This window comes from Lissotriton helveticus, chromosome 3_1 (assembly GCF_964261635.1).
Source record: "Lissotriton helveticus chromosome 3_1, aLisHel1.1, whole genome shotgun sequence".
Lineage (NCBI taxonomy): Eukaryota > Metazoa > Chordata > Amphibia > Caudata > Salamandridae > Lissotriton > Lissotriton helveticus.
The window spans coordinates 2,093,714,654-2,093,734,214 of record NC_136061.1 but is presented as its reverse complement, the minus strand read 5'-3'; the positions used below and the strand labels follow the sequence as shown (position 1 = coordinate 2,093,734,214).

General features: G+C 47.7%; 1 protein-coding gene across 1 annotated transcript in view; it reads right to left on the bottom strand.

Annotated features, from left to right (window-relative positions):
• VPS33B (VPS33B late endosome and lysosome associated) overlaps positions 1-19,561 on the bottom strand; it is an 806,019-nt gene that overhangs the window by 756,569 nt on the left and 29,889 nt on the right. The window contains exon 2 of the mRNA XM_078683255.1: positions 11,719-11,828. Within this exon, the coding sequence (XP_078539381.1) occupies positions 11,719-11,814 (96 nt within the window). The 5' untranslated portion in view covers positions 11,815-11,828. The remainder of the gene's footprint in view (positions 1-11,718; positions 11,829-19,561) is intronic.

Below are 19,561 nucleotides of genomic sequence, written 5' to 3'. Positions count from 1 at the left end.
TGCAATTACTTCACTGTGAAAGATGAGTCAAGACGGAGATTGGCTTGTCGGAGCAAGATGGTGGACGTGCATTTGCACTGCTCTGGAATTTATACAAGCCTTGGGCCAGCCGCATAACGACCCAAGCTGTACCATATGACCCCAGAGTGTGTGCCGGACGACATCGGCGACCGGGATCAGGACTGCGATGCACACCCGCACCTTAGACCTTAATCGTGGGTCAGGTGTACTCAGCAAGCACAAGCCGCTAGAGTAATCAGGAGATACCTAACCTGCCACCGATGACTCCCTGTCTTGCCCTCCCAGACGCCCCCGCCACATAGCAGAGTTCCTGAGGCGTTATCGAGATCGGGCTGCGCTAGGCCTACTGAGCCCTGCGGTGAGCGGCCGCACATGAACTAAGCCGGATGGACGTGGCGCAAGCAAAAGGTACATGCCCGGGGGAGCCGTGCTGGGACCGGTGCCCGCTGCCGCATACAGTGGGGGACTCGTCTTTTTTTTATATATATTTTTTAATTTTCCAATTTGCAGTAAAAACAAACGAATACAAAACATCCAATAAAAAACAGAATAATCAATCAAAGAGTAGCGGCAACTCCCTCCCCCACCCACATAAAGAATATGCATAAAGAAGCCGTTTCAGGGAATGCAAAACAGTAATGTGATCCTAAATAAACACAGGTATTCCGTATAGCAATGCATCAAGATCAAAAAGGTTAGAAAAAAACGTTCCTTTTTTTTTTTTTTAAACAAAGGTAATTTTCACCAGCAGCATTAGCTTTAAGAAAGAAAGAAAAACTCATTTTCACAAACTTAGCAGCATTCAATAAAGTGACCCGTGCAACAAATCCATGGTAAAAAGAAACTTGGAGTATACAATTATACAAAGAACGATAGCTTATTCAGTGAGTTATCCCACTATTAGCCTTGATGGGTTAGCCACTAAGAAAGTGGCCCTCAGGTTACTAGTCCCCGTTTTTTTAGCTCTAAGTCCCTTTTTCGCATATATTGCCTTCTCTAATGTGTGAATTGAGTAAAGGCGAGCTAACCAGTGTGCAAAAGCTGGAGGGTCGGGATCCAGCCAGGAAGAAGCAATGCAAAGCCTAAGGACGGCCATAGAGATGAAAATCAGTGCTCCTCCTTTTCGTCGATCAACCGAGTCAGCTATACCCAGCATTATCGTAGAGGAGGCTAGCACCACATTACAAGATAGCACCTGACCCAAAATATGTTGAGTTTTGTTTAATAAAGGTTCTAATTTGATGCATGTGGCAAACATGTGGATAGAATCAGCTTTGAACTTGGAGAAACGAGGGCAGTATGTTCCTTTGCCTGAGCCCCATTTTGCAATCTTACTAAGAGTATAGTATAAAAAAAACAAGTCTTGTAGAACTGTGCCTGAAGGTTAGAGGATAGCAGATCGCTTTGTGCGGATTCGAGTGCAAGTAGAAAAGTATTACCCGTGATGTCCAATTTCTATTGCCACTTGGAAGATGCTAAAAGCAGATCATTAGGCATCAAGATGTTCAATATATTTTAAATAACTCCGATAAGTGGTGTTGAATCCCCACAAAGCTTCTCTATCAGGTTGCATTTAGTGAAACCCGACGGCCCGAGTTTTTCGTGTGAAGAAAGAATTCACAGCAACATACTTCAGAGAATCCCTCTTGTCTAGATTGAATGATAGCTGAAGATCTACAAACGCCAAGATCTTACCGGCTGAGCAGAAGTCTCCTAATTTAGATACACCTTTATCTAACCAATTTTGGAAATAGAATGAGCTAAAATTATCCAGGAGGTTAGTGTTATTTCTAATAGGACTATAAAAATGTAGTCTACCTATTCCGAGAAATTTATGTACGGCTGAGAAGACTTTAAATGCCCGCAAGAGAGATTTAAATTTCACCCTTTTGTAGTAACCCAGTTCTAGGTGCCGCCACAAGCATCCTTTGGCATCGGGTCCTAGCAAAAGTTCAAAAGGTGAGCGCAAACCTACAGCCGGCAAGGAGGGGAGATCTTGTAATAGTATGGGGCACGTTTGCAGCACTGTGGCCCAATAATAAAGTTTTAAATTGGGAAGGGCCCACCCCCCTTTGTCCCAAGGTAGAGACAGAAATTTGAATGCCCTTCTGGGCTGAGAGTATGCCCATACAAATTGAGAAAACAGCCTTTCAACCTTTGGGAGAGTCAGCTTGTTAAATTGTAAGGGTATCACCCTAAACAGATATAATAATTTTGGGAAAAAAATAATTTTTAGCAGATTACATCACCCAACGATGGAAATATGTAAGTTATTAAATCGATTCAGGGCTTTGCTTGAATCAGCAATAAGAGGGTTGACGTTATGATTTACTATAAGGTCAGTATTGGCTTAGCTGTTAATGCCCAAATAATTGGCTTTGACAACTATCCTTTCGTCGTCCCAGCTGACCTTGCTATTGGTTATTATTTGAGTTTTTCCCTTATTTAGTTTATACCCTGATAAACAACCAAATAAATTGGCCTCCGATTCAATTACTGGGATGGCATTCTTCGGATCCGGTGTAACCAAAGCAAGATCGTCGGCATAGGCCATAATTTTGGTTTCTATGCCGAATCTACTCATAGATGGTATGGCCTGATTGATTTCTAGTTTTTTGATAAAAGGGTCGATATAGATGGCGAAGAGCAGTGGGGAGCAGGGGCAACCTTGACGGGTTCCCCGCTTGATGTTAATCGGCACCATCAGCCCCCCGTTGATGGATACCCTAGCCGTGGGGGTAAAGTGGGGGACTTGTCTAGATGGACACTGGACTGGACACTTGACTGGAAATCTTTGGAGGGCCATAGATTAGAAAGGCCTGGAAAGCAGCAGGCACGCACGTAGGCTCCTGGTGCTGAGAAGGAGCATGGAGCACCCAGCCTTGACTTCCTTGTGCCTGATTTACTTGGCCAGCACACTAGTAGGGAAAGACAGGAAGTGGAGGCTGGCAATAATTACGGAGTTCCACAGCGACCTGAACGCTTGGCAATAAAGTACAAAGGAGAACTCCTCCTGTCCTTGCTCCCCTGATGCAATTCATACGGAGGGGTGTCGAGAGGGAGGAGAAAGCTACTCATGACACAACTTCTAATGGCTGACACACTTCTCATCAAGCCGAAGTACTAAAAGTGACTCATCATTTGGGCTACCCGAGACAGTCACTTCGCGACATAGTTAACACGGTGCAGCGCCCATTGGCCCCACTTCCACGACACACTCCCCTCTCTTGTGCCCAATTGCAGTGAACTGGTCATAGTTTGGTGAGGAGGCGAAGGCTGTACTCTTACGCAGACTTTACTGAAACAATGATCATCATCTCCAAAACTACCAAATGGGGCGTACTAAAGGGACATGCCCCAAAGCCTCTTCCAGATCCTCTTCAGTGATGGAGGTTAACCAGCAAGAGTCTCAGATTCAACAGACCTTACAACAGGGAGACAGATTTGACTTGGTACTCCAAGCCATATAGAGATCTCGAATCTCTATGGAATTTAACATTGACAATGTAGCAGCGGATCTTAATCTTCTCCATGCTGACCATAAGAAAATGTCAGAACGCCTCACCACTGTTGAACAAATCTTATCAGTATTACAAATAAGCACAGACCTCATGGAGAAGCAGATGAGGGTATATAAAAACAGACTTCGCTACTTAGAGGGCATGGTGGATGATGCGGAAGGATGCTCTAGACGTAATAAAGTTCGCCTGGTTGGGCTGCCAGAAGGTGCGGAAGGTCAGGGTGCGGTGAGATTCACTGAGGTATGGTTACAGGAGATCTTACCAGAAACATCTTTGTCACCCTTCTTCTCGATTGAAAGAGAACATTGCGTTCCACTCAGGAAACCAGCCTCAGGATCTAACCCTCACCCTTTTCTGTTTAAGACACTCCATTGTCAGGACAGAGATTCCATACTACGGGAGGCCAGTAAGTTATAGGAGAACAGAGTGGAGAATGCCAAAGTAATGTTCTTTCCTGATTACACTGTTGGAGTGCAGCATCAACACAGCTCCTTTTTAGCTAGAAAACAACAGGTCCGGCAGCTTGATATCCAATACTCACTGCTCTTTCCCATGAAACTACGTATAGTAACTGACAACAAAACAAGGTTTTTCAACACACTGCAGGATACCTGGGACTGGCTGGAAACGTCAGGAGAGTGCTCAGGTCCCAGACCTACTGGCAGAGGGCACATACAAGTAGACTCGATGAAATACCCAGAAAGATGCAGACAACAGAGGAAAACACATGCACCAAAATTGATCACAGTACCGAACCTGGAACAAATCATCATGGAGCCCCAACAGGCTGTACAGGAAGCAGAGCGGATATCGGATTTGAATGAAGACTCTGTCAGGGAAGTGGTGTCAGCCCCTGTCTACTGATGATGAAGGTTCATCGATTGCTGGCCCCTCTGACATTAACGCTGACTCTGTCAGAGGTCACAACACAGACAAAGGAAATTATCTAATGGAAGCTGTAGCCTTTATATAACTGTATGCTTTCCTCTGTGATATACAGGGCTGCCTTATATAACACTAGAATGCTGGTGCCTGGTTTAGGGGGTCTAGAGGGGATGGGGGCGGTTGGAGGGGGAGTCAGAGAGATGGGAAAAGAAACTGACCTCCCCTTTGGAAGAAAGCACGCTCAGGGACTTTCCACACATACAAACAACATGGGCAACCCGAAGGGCGCTGATTCTCCTAGCTATAGGGTGATTATGCTACACGTGGATGCTCTTAAGCTACGTGCTCCTGATCCCACACAAATGAGGGGATCCTTTGTTCCATTCTTTCACGATATTTAGTTTGGGCAGTCCCTTGCGGTTGAGAGACCCGCTCTTTTGGCATTCTAAGACAGCCATGTTGGCGTTAGGTTTTGTATTAAGCCCTACCTGGCGCTATCACACTTCCTGTAAACTAACCCTGGACATCACCTTCAAGTAGAGTTGCTGGCACTCATTCCACCACTCCCGATCTAGGCAACTGAATGCAACCTTTACATGGCAACACAGCACATAATGACCTGGAAAGTCTGAGGGCTACGTACTCCATCTCGAAGATACGTAGCATATGCCTACCTCAAGAGACATAACACACAGATTGCCCTCCTCCAAGAGACGTATCTTACACATTTAGAAACAAACACATTGCGGCGCAGGTGGTGGGGACAGGTCTTTGCAACAAACTACTCAGCCTTTGCCCGCAGAGCACTGATCTGGGTCCGTCCGGACACCACACTCCTTGTAGGGAGGTAGTCATGGACAATGAGGGAAGATATTTATTTCTTAAAGGTAAACTACATGGGAGATGCCTTTTGCTGGGCACTAAATATGCGCCTAATTCAGACCAAGAGCCCTTTTGCCACTCACTTGTCACCTGTGCTCTCCAAGAGGTGCGACATACCATGGGTAATAGGGGGGGGGGGGATTTTAATAGCGTATTGGACAACTCTGGATCGTCCATTCCCACCACTGCGTGACTCAGTGGCCTCCACGGGGGCCTTGCTATGCCTCCACGGGGGCCTTGCTATAGGGGACTTGGGCGAGAAGCTGGGGACTAACAGATGTGTGGAGACTCCGCAACCCCGATACTCGTGTATTTTCATTCTACTCCCTTTACGTCTGCCTAGATAGGATTCTGTACACCCTTAATTTACTATCATACGTGCAACAGACTTAATACTGAGGGCGCACGCATTCTGATCATAATCCACACTTTATCTCGCTCTCTTGGGAAATGGAAAATCCCCTGATTCCGACATGGAGCTTACAGCCTACTATACTAGAGGACCTTTACTTTCAAGACTCTATGCACACGATCACTGAGGACTATTTTGCCCACAACACAGGCACGGCTTCATCGGTCTTGATAGAGTGGGATGCTTTTAAGGCGATGGGGAGGGGGATGTTTGGGACTCGGATGTGGGATGTGGAGGCAAGTGGAGACGGAGCTCTAAGGGGTGGAGAGTAAATTGTTGTCACTAGAGACACAGGTGTCGATGGATCCCACACACTCCCCAAGGCTCTCAAGGCGAGGTCAACATATGCAGAACTGATTGAAAGACTGAGGTACCTGAACTATGCAGAGCATTCAGCCAAAACACTAGCAATAGCAGACCCATCAGGCACCCTTCTTGCCTGGATGATAAGGCAAACACAGTCACTTAGACCCATCACGGCGTTGAGGTCGTCGACTGCAGTAATGAGATATACCCAACATGAAGAGCTAGTATTGCATTTCACCTCACTGTATCAAACAACCATGGAGGCCTCTGAACTAGAGCAAAATAGCTTCCTAGATGGGCTCTCAATTAGGACGTTGTCCCCAGAGCAGCGCCTGGAATTAGACACTCCCATCACGCCCATTGAAATACAAGGACCAATAAGATTCCTGGCTTCGGGGAAAGTACCAGGATCGTATGGTCTACTACCCGAGTTTTATAAGGCCTATCAGGACATCTTAGCTCTTGTGCTGTAGTAGGTATTTAATGAGGAGACACAGCTGTCATACTTGCCGGACTCTATGCGCGAAGCAGCCCATTGGCGCTACTCAACATGGATTACAAAATATTGGCTAGCATACTCGCAGGGCACTTGGCTGCCTTTGCGCCTAACCTGATACACACCGACCAGAATGGTTTTGTTCCACATCGATCTACCTCCTTTAATCTGAGCATGCTGTTCCGTATCATGCGCTATGCTCGTCAGGGTTGGCCCAACTGGATGCATGGCTCTTGATCTTGAGAAGGCACTTGATACGATTGAGTGGTCTTTTCTCTTTAATGTTCTGCCCCAATACGGCTTATGCACCAGTTTTATTATGCTGGTCAACCTATTATACAACCGTGAGTGTCAGATCTGGTAAATTGATATCACAACCAAAGGCGGTGGGAAGGACCACCAGACAAGGCTGCTCCCCTTTCTCCCCTCCTCTTCGCACTGGCCATTGAACCGCTGGCTATAGCGGTGAGGTCTTCTGCAGTGACTGGGGTATCCTCTGGAAGGAGATATACATGTAATCTCCCTATGTGCAGATGATCTGCTACTTTACATATGGGATTTCCGATGCATACCAGACATTTTATCCAATACACTTACTTTATTTGCATGTCTGTCGAGGCTGCGGGTTAATTGAGGGAAATCATGCCACTTTCCATTTACAACTCTTACCCCAAACCCAGAGCTTCAGGTCAATGATAGACCAGTAAACTGGCAGCCAACCATGTTCTGTTATCTGGGCATCAGGGTATACCACGAAGATCAGTATTTATTAGATGGCAACCTGAATAGGGCTATCACCTCCCTATCAGCGCAAATGACATTCTGAAGACACTCCCCCTCTCTATGGTAGGCAGAGTATCATTTATTAAGATGGTGGTTCTCCAGGGACTCCTCTATTACTTTACCAATACACAGTTATATCTACCGCCTTCCTTCTTCCAATCAATTAAATGCATGCTCCTTGAACTAATATGGAATAAGTCCAGATGTAGATAGAGTGGCACTCACAAAATTATATCTGCCTATACACCAGGGACAGGGCCGTACTGGCCAAAGCGGGCAGCGGGTGTTTCCCTGGTGGGCCACTAGGAAAGGGGCCGGTTTTGCGCCCAGTGGGCCATTTTTGTAACCGGGGGCCTGCAATATCAGCCCCAGATAACCAAATCAGCCGAAATCGGGCCTAGGAACAAGCTCGGCCCTCCCCCCCTCCAGGGGGGTCAGCCGAGCTGTTTGCCAGGGCCTGTTTCGGTTGCCAGTCTGGCACTGACCAGGGAAGGCCTCTGGTCCGAACGGTATACCAGTCGAACTGTACAAGCTACGCCCTGACAAAATGGCGCCGTATCTTTGTCGGATGTTCTCGGCATCGCGAGACCTTGGTCCCTTCCCCGGGATCAAAGACTGGCATCCATTGCGGTCATCCATAAAGATGGCAAACCCCGCGAACACTGTTCATCGTATCGGCCGATATCGCTCTTGAATGCGGAACCCAAGATCCTGGCGAAGCTTTTGGCAAACCGGTTGATCACGGTGATTAGTGATTTGATACACCCGGACCAGTCTGGTTTTATTCCCCATCGAAATACCGCGCTCAATCTTCGCCGTCTTCACGGTGTCCTGGCGAGGGCGGGGTCTCTCAATGAGCCGGCCATCCTGGTTTCCCTTGATGCCTCGATGGCCTTCGACACGGTTGAGTGGCCATATCTGTGGGCTGCTCTTGCTAAATTTGGTTTTGGCCCGAAGTTCATTGAGTGGGTCATGCTTCTGTATGAGCAGCCGCTGGCTCAGGTGGTGGTCAACGGCAGGGCCTCGGAACCCTTTGTTCTCGGACGCGGCACGAGGCAGGGGTGCCCTTTGTTGCCGCTTCTATTTGCGCTTGCCCTTGAACCTCTTGCTGCGTGGCTCCGCTGGGAGCCCTCACTCAAGGGTATTCGATGGTCCCCGGACTTCGAGGATCGCATATCACTATATGCCAACGACATATTACTGTACCTGACCTCCCCCCGTAAGTCATTAGGAGTCCTCTTCGACGTTTTGAGTTCCTTCGGAAGAAACTGGGCCAAGTCTTGTATTTTCCCACTCACTGGAGACTCACCCTCTCTGCCCCGCGCTTGCCCGATACCTGTTTCTAGAGGTGGCTTTTAATACTTGGGGATCTATATTTCATTAGACCCCGTGATGCGCTATGAGCGGAATTTATTACCCCCGCTTGCCCGGCTCCGGTCGGACGTTGCGGCGTGGTGTAGTTTGCCTTTGTCCCCCTTGGGAAGAGCGGCCCTGTTCAAGATGATGTCTCTTCCCCGTTTTCTGTATGCCGTCCAAAACACACTCGATCTGGTGCCGGCCAGTTATTTTCGTGAAATTGAGGGCCTCCAGAGGAGACTAGTGAGGGGCGGGCGGCCCGCATTGCGTTGGCAAAGTTGACTTTGCCCTGGTACGACGGTGGTATAGCATTGCCTGATATTAAAAGATACTACTGGGCATCTCAGTTGAGCGCTGTTAACCATGCCATGTACGGTCCAGTTCCGAATCCCGCATTTGAGATGGATAGGTGGCAACTGCCCGGGGGCGATTATAACAGAGCGCTCTATTCTAGAGCCGCCAGGAAGAACCTGACGGGTCCCACTGGAGTGGCGGTGCGAGTGTGGGGTAGTGCGACTACGGCTACGGGGTGGACGGATAGGCTGACTAGAGCGACCCCCCTATATGCCGCAGAGAGGTTGGGTTAACTATGGACATCGAATGGTTTCGATAGATGGGACCTTATTGGCATTAGTAAAGTGGGCGACCTCTGGGCCAAAAATAGAGTTAAGACCTTTGATGACTTGAAACAGGAATATAACTTGAATGATAAGGAATATTTCCGCTATCTTCAGGTCCGTCACACACTTGAATCGGTTTTCCCAGCCGGATCTACGATCCCGGAGTCTTCTCCCCTGGAGGACAGGGTGCTGGACGGATACGTTCCTGACAGCACTATCTCTCTTATCTATAAAAAAACTCATCAATGATCGTTCGGACCTTCTTGTTCAGCTTCGATGTGCTTGGACTGGCGATGAACTGGAGCTGGACGATGAAGACTGGCAGGCTGCGATATCCTCTCCTAAAGAGGTCGCGATTCCGGCGCGTCTCCGACTGGTACAGCTGAAGATTCTGCACTGAGTCTATGTCACGGGTCCACGATTGATGCATATGGGTTATTCTGCGGACGGGCTGTGTAGGCGTGGCTGTGGTATGCTTGCTACCTTCCTCCACATCATATGGGAATGTCCAGAGGTAGTGATTTTTTGGACTCGAGTGCATGCGGTGATGGGTGAGGTGACGGGCGTTGAGTTATTGCCTGAGGCCAGACGCTGTTTTTTATTGAACATCTGGGAGCCGAGTGACTGCACTGTTGCTCAGACTCAATGGGTCACGCTGGGCAACATGGTTGCGAAAAGGGACATCGCTCAATTGTGGGGATCTCAGAGGGCACCATCAGTTCTCACCTGGGAAGAAAACATGGACTGGTGCATGTTTAGAGAAAAAATTGTATATGTTTCCCGTGGTAGGCCCAAGAAATGGGGTAGGGTATGGGGTCAATGGAATTCGTACCGAGGAGAGATATGCGCTCCCCCTCTTACTGAAGCTCCCGACACTCCTCGATCTCCTTGACTGTACGTTTCGGTTTCCCAATTTCCCGCAATGCACGTTATGTTTTTTTGCTCTCTGTCCCCCCTTCTCCCAGGATCTCTCCTTCTTCCTAACACTGCTCATTGTTCGCCTTCTCCCCATGCCGTATGGAACAGTCATTACAGTGCAAGGTACCGCCTCGACTCTTCTATGGTTAAGTTTTTGCTGTTTATTTTGTATAAAATGTGAAACCTTTTAAATATCCTCTTATTGCCACGAACTTTGGATAATATCATGCTTTATCGCTGCCGGACCTTCGGTTGTCGGCTGATGAGCTGTGTCTTGTTGCGTTACTGTTATTGCATATGACTGGCCGGCCCTGGTGGTTGTAGGCCTGTAACTGTATTCCTTTTCTTACTAATAAAGGTTTAAAAAAAAAATAATAATAATAATAATATTGAACTGAATTGCTCCTTGAAACAGTGATTATTTTTAAGTAATCTGCAACTGAACGTAACCTTTGATTGAACCAGCAGAGGGCTGTTGTAAAGTAATCCTGGGATTTTGACTATAATGAGAAAGAGAATAATTATGGGGAAGAAGGGGGGTAGTGTCCCTCGCTGCTAGAATGTAGCTTAGGGAAACTGGACTATGAAGGATTCAGTATTGCTGTGATATCAAACTACCAAACTACCTCAAGGAGAAGCCTGTGACTGCTCATCCTTACTTCCCTATGAGACAAGTGCAGACAAGTTCAGAAAGTGTTGTGCTGGTCCCAGTTTACAGAGCCATAGCAGGACGGGCACCTGCAGCAGAGGTCCTCAACCACCGCAGCTGGGGCTCAGTGGCCCTTGCTTATTTATTTTATTTTATTTATTTAGTGAGGTTTATATAGCGTAAACTTGACCCGAGGGCATCAAAGTGCTTCACAGAGTTAGCAGCATGTACTTGAGATACATTTTAAGTAAATGCAGAAACATAGTTACAGAAAGTGATGAGGTAAACAAGGTATGAAATAGCATAAGCCGAAATACGTAAGATACATTTGGGGTAAAAATAGATAAGTGGTGACATTATGTGACGAGCTATACAAGGACATTGTGGGGTGATTGCAGATACAATTTTGAAGTAGTTACGGTATACAAAATACATACAGCTTTGCAGAGCACAGCTGCAATTGTACAACATTACTGGTGGAGTAAAATAATAACAGCAAAACACATAGTAGCAATAAATAGAACAAAACAGGCTTGTAAGCCGTGTGCCCGAACAAGTCGGACAGCTGCACACAAAAAAAGGTACATTTAGCTCTAAGTAACAGCCTTTGACTTCTACAAGGCTATGCTAACACCACTGAAGAGAAATGGTTATTGCGTGCACCTTCATTCTACAACCTTAAACCAGGAAAGTTGGGTCAGTAGTACAGCACACAATCAAAGAAGATGCTGCTCAAATAATTTTTTTCCTATGCAAAGTAATTTCAATGTGTTCATCTTCATTTTCATTATATACATATCAGCTGTTTCGGATGGTACAATGAATGCTGTTTATATACCCCCGGCTAATGATGTACATAGTGCTCTGACCTGTTCCAATAGATAGATTAGCTGATCTCGAGCTATCCTTTTCAGAGTGGCAAAGTCGGGCAGTTCAGGAGCATCTCGCCTGTTGAGAGTCTCCATATCAGGGTGCTGATCTAAAAAGACATACAAATGAACACATAACATGACTCAGAATACAGAGAAAATTTTATTTTATAGGGATAATCCAATACAACGCTACTGACTTGTATACTTAAACGGACACACCATTTCAATTAAGATTTTTATTTCCTATACACTTTTTTCTTTATCATATATATTCAACATTTTATTTCCAAAATATCAAGACTTGTCCCAACAAAGGGAAACTCAAACTTATTCGTTTTAATAAATATATATTTATGGTTCTCAGGAACTTTACAGGGTACTTCCATATATTAAGTTTTGTGGTTCATGACTTCAGAAGGACAATTTATGTCTAACTGCTAGATGCATCAACGTTCGATTTTGCGAGTCCTTAATTGCGAAGTTTAAGGATTCACATTTAGGGACTCACAAAATCAGATGCATGTAGGATTTGCTAAAATATTAGCAATTCCTAAATATTCCTTATCCGCGACTCGCAGAGTGCGATTCGCAAATAAGGAATGACATCTCATTAATTCGCCAAGAGGCCCATAGGAATGAATGGGGAGGAATTCTCAATTTGCGATTAGCAATTAGCTAATCGCAATTTGAGAATGCGATTTCAAGGGCGACGGGTGTCCAAAGGACACCCTGTTGCACCCCTTAAATTGACCTGGACACTGGTATTGCGCACACACATGTCCCAAGGACATGTATGTGTGTGTAACATACAACTTTGAAAGATGCACTTTAGTGCATTTTTCACAGTTTTTGCTATTTACCATGAAGTTTGATTTCACGGTAAATAGCGACCCCTATGAGTGAAGGGCCATATGTATGAAGGTACCCATTTGCGAATCTCAAATAGCGATTTTTAAGAAATCGCTATTTGAGATTCGCAAATTGGTATGTATGTAGAAAATCAGATTTTTCTTACGATTTCTTAAAACTCCTTAATTGCGATTAGCAAATTGCGAATCACAATTAAGGAATACTTTCCCATTCATTTCTATGGGCCAGGAGGCCCATAGGAATGAATGGGAAGTTATTCTCAGTTTGCAATTTGAGAATCGCAAATTGAGAATAATTTCAAGGGTGCAGGGGTGTCCAAAGGACACCCTGTTGCACCCCTGAAATTTGCATGGGTGAACATGTGGTGCACATACATGCCCAACGGGCATGTATGTGCTTCACAGTGCACTTTAAAAAATGCAAAAAAGTTAATTTTTCAAGGAATTCGGAAATTACCACCAACTTGAAGTTGGTGGTAATTTGTGATTCCTTAAGGCTAATTTGTATTTTTTTAATGCTTCTTACATTGCATTTAAGGAATCGCAAAATTTGCGATTCCTTCAATGCAATCGCAAAATAAGGGATCTGTGAGTGGTTTATGATCACTACGTAGTAACACATTCTTACTCCAAACAAAGTAGCAGAAATGCTCCAGTCCCTGCACACATGCAAGAGCCTCGCTCTTTATTACAAAATATTTTTCTTCTGTAGGATTTATTATTTATTTATTTATAAAGCTTGTAAAGCGCCTGGTTACACTAGCTAGTGTGTCCGCGCTGAGGAGGGTGAAGGAAAAGCAATGGTATCCTAGGTACCAAATTTGGTCTTTTGGGTGGGGACAGCACCTATGCCCCTCCCACTAGCATTAGTAGTGAAAATACTTGCTAAATTGGCGTCAAAACCTTGTAAAGGAGGAGTATTACAAATGTCATCCTTCAGAGAAACAAAAGCGTTATGACAGTTTGGTGTCCATTCAAACGTATTCTCAAGTTTTAACTGTTGGCTGATATCGTATGTTTTGGAAGAGAAATCCTTCACAAATTTGGAATAGAGTTTCTCCAGCCCCAAGAATGCTAGCACTTCATCTTTGTTTTTAGGCACAGGAGCATCCCTTATGGCCATCAACAATTCTTTTTTGGTTTAATGCCTTCTTGTGTGATTTCATGACCCAAAAATGTCGCCTGTTTTATAGCAAATTTACACTTTCTGTAATCAGCAGTGATACCGTTAGCTTGCAATGGGCTTAAAACTTTAAACGAATTCCGGTCGTCATCATCTTTACTTCTACCCATCACCAAAAGGTCTGGTCCACCAGGATGCTTTGATTTAGGTTGCGCAAGTTGATGCACAGCCTCAACATTCTATTAGCTTTCCTAGCTACGACCAATCGTGCAACCCAGTGGTTCTTGGACCCCATCCTTGTGTAAAGCTACCAGTTGTACCCTTATTTCCTCTTTTAATGCGAAAGGAATGTTTCTCACTTTGTGAATACAAGGTTTGGAATTGGTTTGAGTTGGATTCTGTGTTGGAAACACTTCAACTTCCCAATGCTATAATTGAACACCTTAGCTCAACCCAATTCCTCCTCTGGTTGCATTAATAAAACTGGTTCGGGCTGTTAGGATTGAGGGTAATGCCCAACCTGCCTTGAGCTTTCCAACCCAACACAGAGGGACCTATAAAGGAAACATATAATTTGCTCCTAGTTTCCCTACGTTCAAAAACAAATTTCAACTTCCTGAATCCCACCATTTCAATAGGTTCGCCTGTGAATGTTTTCAAAGAAATATCAGGTTGGGCTAGCTCCTATCCTAAAATATGAACAAATTTCAGTCCAAGCCCAGGGAAATCTTTCAAATTGTGAAGAATTTGACTAAACTTCCCTCTCCTAGCACGCATTTGGCCCACTGCAATGACTTGGCAAAATTCTTCCACCAGAAAGTTAATCAAATCTATTCTTCTTTTCCATCTACAGCACCAGTGCCCACAGCTCAGGGTCAGACAAATTTGGGGGATATTCCATCTCAATCCCTGATTACTTTAGATCACTTTCCACTATTAGACCCTGAATCTTTAGACTCTATAGCCCGCAAGGTAAAATCTGGGTCTCCATGTGATCCAGCACCCCCAGAAGTCATGATGTTGGCACCTCAGGTCATCCTACCGACTATCTTGAACCTCCTGAACGCCTCCATCACCTCCTGCACCGTTCCTCCTGCCTGGAAGCGGGCCATGGTGCGTGCTCTGCTAAAAAAAAACAATCTGGACCCCGGTGACTTCAGTAGCTACCGTCCGATCTCTCTGCTCCCCTGGGTGAGCAAAATTCTCGAGAGGCACATCAATACCCACCTGGTGCACTTCCTCGAGAATAACCAGCTGTTAGATGCCACCCAGACGGGCTTTAGACCCAGACATGGGACAGAGACCGCTCTGCTGGTAGTCACCGAGGAAACCAGAAAGATCCTGGATCAAGGGGGATCAGTGACAGTGATCCTCCTTGACCTAAGCGAGGCATTCGACACGGTCAGCCATGACATCTTGCTGAGCCGTCTTTCGAATGTTGGAATAGTTGGCGGAGCATGGCTATGGCTCAAATATTTTTTAAGCCCTGCACTTTTTAACGTCTACATGAGACCACTGGCTGAGGTTGTCCGTCCGTTGGCATTAAGATAATTTCCTACGCGGATGACACTCAGCTAGTGGTCTCTCTGGCGCAGGAGCCGGGTTTACCATCCTCAGGTGGGCTGGCAAAATGCCTAGAGCAGGTAAAGGGATGGATGACTTCTTCTTCCCTTAAGCTTAATGGGGACTAAACAGAGCTGATGCTCTTGGGTCCCACAAACGCCACTTTCTTCAACTCCTTGTGGCCCCCATGTCTTGGTGCCCCTCCAACACCCAAGGACAACATAAAGAGCCTCGGGGTTTGGTTGGACAAAACCTTATCTTTCAACACCCAGGCTACAAAACTCTCGGCTACCTGCTTTGGTCTCCTTAGGATGTTGAAGAAAGTTCTCCCTCTTCTGCCTGTGGAGGCTAAGCAGGTGGCCATTCAGGGTTTGATTCAGTCCCGTCTGGACTTTAACAATGTCCTCTATCTCGGTGCCCCGGAATATACACTGCGCAAGCTTCAGATTGTGCAAAACTGTGCGGCTCGCACATTGCTCCAGTTGCCGCGCAGACTGTCAGCCAAACCTGGACTGAGCAGTCTGCACTGGCTTCCAGTACGACAAAGAATTGCCTTCAAGGCGATGTGTATATCCCACCAAGCTTTCTGGGACACAGGACCGACTATTCTCCAGGACCTAATAAAACAGTATCAACCTAGCAGAAATCTTCGTTCTAGCCAGGCATGTATGGCTATAATCCCCAGAATAAAAAGGGCAAGAGCTGGCGGCAGGATGTTCACTCACAACGCCGCCAGGCTATGGAACTCACTTCCGTTTCAACTCAGGTCCAACCCCAACCTTTCCTCCTTTCGGAAACAGCTGAAGACCTTTCTGTTCAATGCCCCACATTAACTCCTCAGCGTTTCCCCTCTCTTAAGCAATTTCATAACTGGCCGCTAGCGCTTGGACGCCCCAGGGCAGCAATCGCGCTCAATAAATTGACATTTCATTTCATTTAATTCATTTACCATCCCACACCTCCTTATCAACAACTGTGTATGGGGATCTCGAATTGGCCTTGATAGCAATGTTGACACCCCCAATAGTTAGATCACACATTGGTTTCTTTCTTTTTGCCTTATCACCTGTATCTATGTCAAGCACTTGAGCATCATCCACATTAAGTACACACATGTTAATGTCAAAGTCCTCAGACGATTCGGAATTCTATTCTTCCGCTTGCTCAGCCAACTTAATACTATTGCCTGGTTTTCTTTGACAAACCTTCTAGAAGTGTCCTAAAATGCCACATTTAGCGCACTTCTGTGAGCGAGCTGGGCACCTCTCGTCATTGGCCAAATGTTTCATGCTACCACACCTTTAGCACTTCCTTTGTAAATAACCTTTACTACTGTTTTGCTGCTCTGTCTCAAACATATCCTTGTTCCTATTGTGAAATGTAGTCTGAGGACGTGACTTCACACTGCATATTTTGGCCACCACTGCCGGTTCTTAATGCTTCATTTAGTTTTCAAACAGCACTGCTTTGGCATGTCTCCCGTCAACTCAGCTCTTTTTACAATGTCAATAACATCCTATAGGGGTTTTCCACCCTTTGTCCATAGAGAGTCCTGAATGGAGGGATTAGCTGCGTGCATAATAATCTGATCTCTTACGAGTTCATCGTGCAGCTCACCAAAGTGACACGTTAGTGCCAAAGTCTTAAAAACTGCCACATAGGGGCGTGGCTAAGATGGCGGCTTAGGTAGACGTGTTCTTCGGAGGCTCCCCGTCCCCGTTCCCCGAGCCGAGCCTAAATAGCGGACCACCCCGTGGTCGGGCCCGGTGACGGTAGCTAAGGCACAAGGGACACCCGCTGAGCGATTGGGGGCCCCGACAAGGTCTGGGGGCGGGGAGGAGTGAACCGCAGAGCGGAGGAGCCGACCGGGCCCCCATTAGGCGCAAAAAGCAACGATCCGGCTGCCGCAGTACAGGGAGACTACGAGCCCCACGCCGCAGCGACTAAACTGCGTGGTCGCGCCGAGGGCCCCCCTCCCGATTGGTACAGAGGTCCGGGGGCGGCGCATGCCGGGCTCGGTCCACAGATCCCGGACGGGCGGCCCGTGAAGGAGGGCGCCTGCGGAGTCGGCGAGCGGGATCAAGCGAGGCCCCGGCTTGGGCCTAACCGGCGGAGGCGCGTCGGCCTCGATCTGCACGCACAGGTGAGGGCGGTGGCAGCAAATTAGAGGACACCGCCCTGGGAGGTGACCGCTCGAGCCCACAACACCCGGGGAGCCTGAGGGAGACGCGGGGACCCTGGAGGCCACGACCGCGTCCCTGCAATGTCACCAAGAGGCCTTCCGCCATCGAGCTACAAGCAGGGGTGGGCGAGCCCCTTCTATGAGTGAGCGAGGAATATAGGCCTAGAAACGGCACACAAGATCGGAGGGCACTAATCGAGCCCCCGGCTGCGGCTGCACGAGGGGCCCTAGCGCCGAGAGCGCCAATCACACAGTCAGGACTTGGGCGGCGGTGAGGACCGGAGTGTTTGGAGCCGCAGTACATAAGAAGGGGACCGAGATGCAGGGGCCGTGACAACGGAGGCCTCAGGAAGATATATCGTATCCAGGGACCGACTTGGAGAAGGTTGGCGTCCCGCCAGCGTAACAAGAGGTCGGTCGAGACCCGGAGGACGGGGAGGCGAGGACCCCGGGCCGGACAGGGACCTGGAGACGTGGGAGGGAGTCGCACCCACGAGGCCACGACAGAGCGGGCCACCTCAGGGAGCCACGGGCCAGTAACGCCGGGACACTAAATCAAGAAGCACGCGACCCCTATTGAGAGGTAGCACAGTGAGGCGACAGGCCCGACTGGGGTGGAAAAGATGGCTACCTCCAGCCGCAAAGGGGGTCGCACCATAACAGAACTGTTAGCCAAAGGGTCCTCTAAGGCTGACAAGAGCCCGGACAAACCTGCTCAGGCGCCCCCCCTCTAAAGGGAAGGATCGTGAGGAGGGAGAGGCTCCGGCGACAAAAGCATTCATGGAGACCCTTTTCGCCTCGCTCAAGGAGGATATCCAAACCCTCAGGCAAGAAATGGCAGGGGACTATAAAGAACTTTGCCGAGATGTCGACGAACTTGGGGAGCGTGTAGCCACGAATGAACTCTCGGGACAAGCCAGAAGCGAAGAAATGGAGCACCTGAGACAAGAAATCATTCGGCTTCACGAGCAACAAACAGATCTCCAGTCCCACACCGAAGACCTCGAAAATCGATCAAGGCGAAACAACATCCGGGTCCGACATGTGCCGTCCAAAGCAGAAGGCGACGATATAGCAGGCTACCTACAAACGCTGTTCCGAACATTACTGGACGAGAGTGAGGACTTTGTGATCCGTATTGATAGAGCCCACCGGGTGGGTCCAACTCGCCGTACTCAGGGTCCCCCCCTGACATTCTGGCTTTTCTGCCCGACTACCCTCTCAAGGAACGCATTCTGAAGGCGGCACGTCTCAAACAGCCTCTTCAATTTCAGGGCCATAAGGTGGAACTATTTCAGGACCTTTCGGCAATCACTTTGCAGAAACGGAGATCTTTCAAAATAGCCACCACCTTCCTCCGCAATGAGGGGGTCCCGTACTCTTGGGGACACCCTTTCCGGCTAATCTTCAGATGGAACGGATCACTCTACCAACTGCGCTCCTTACGGGATACCTGTTCCCTGCTGGGCATCCCCCATGAGGAGGACCGACCAGATGATGAAGAGGGGGAGCGATCTTCAGGGACCCTGCTCCGGTCCCCTCGGACGACAGGCGACGGCTGGCAGAAGGTGAGGTGCAGACGCCCCTCTAGGAAAAGTCTCAAGCCAAATTCAGAGACAATGGCACAAGAAAAGGCAGCAGCGATTCAGGTGGTTTCCAAAGACACTGGCGCCGAGTCCTGAGAGCTTGAGTGATGGTCATAATCAGATAAGTATGACCCCCCGCCGGGACGGGGCGGGGGGTCTCGAGCCGTCGAGCAGCCACTGCCACATTTCCCATACAAGTACTCATATACTACAGGTCTGGACAGACTTCACATAGACCTGGGACTGAATTCAACCACTGGGTTTCAAGTTTGGAATGTTTTTTACATTGATTTGTTGGGGTGTTTTGGGTTGGGGGATGGGTGGTAATAATACTGTACAACTCCTCACCGTGGATCCTTCGAATGTCAGGTCATGGTCTATGATTGGGGGACGCCGGCAGGGGGACTCCGACACGGAGGGGGGCAGGGATGGCCTAGTCAGCACGAACGGGAGACTTCGTCCTCTCTCGCAGAAGGGGGCTGGGGGGCGGGCGTGCTCCACAGGGGAGGACGAGGCA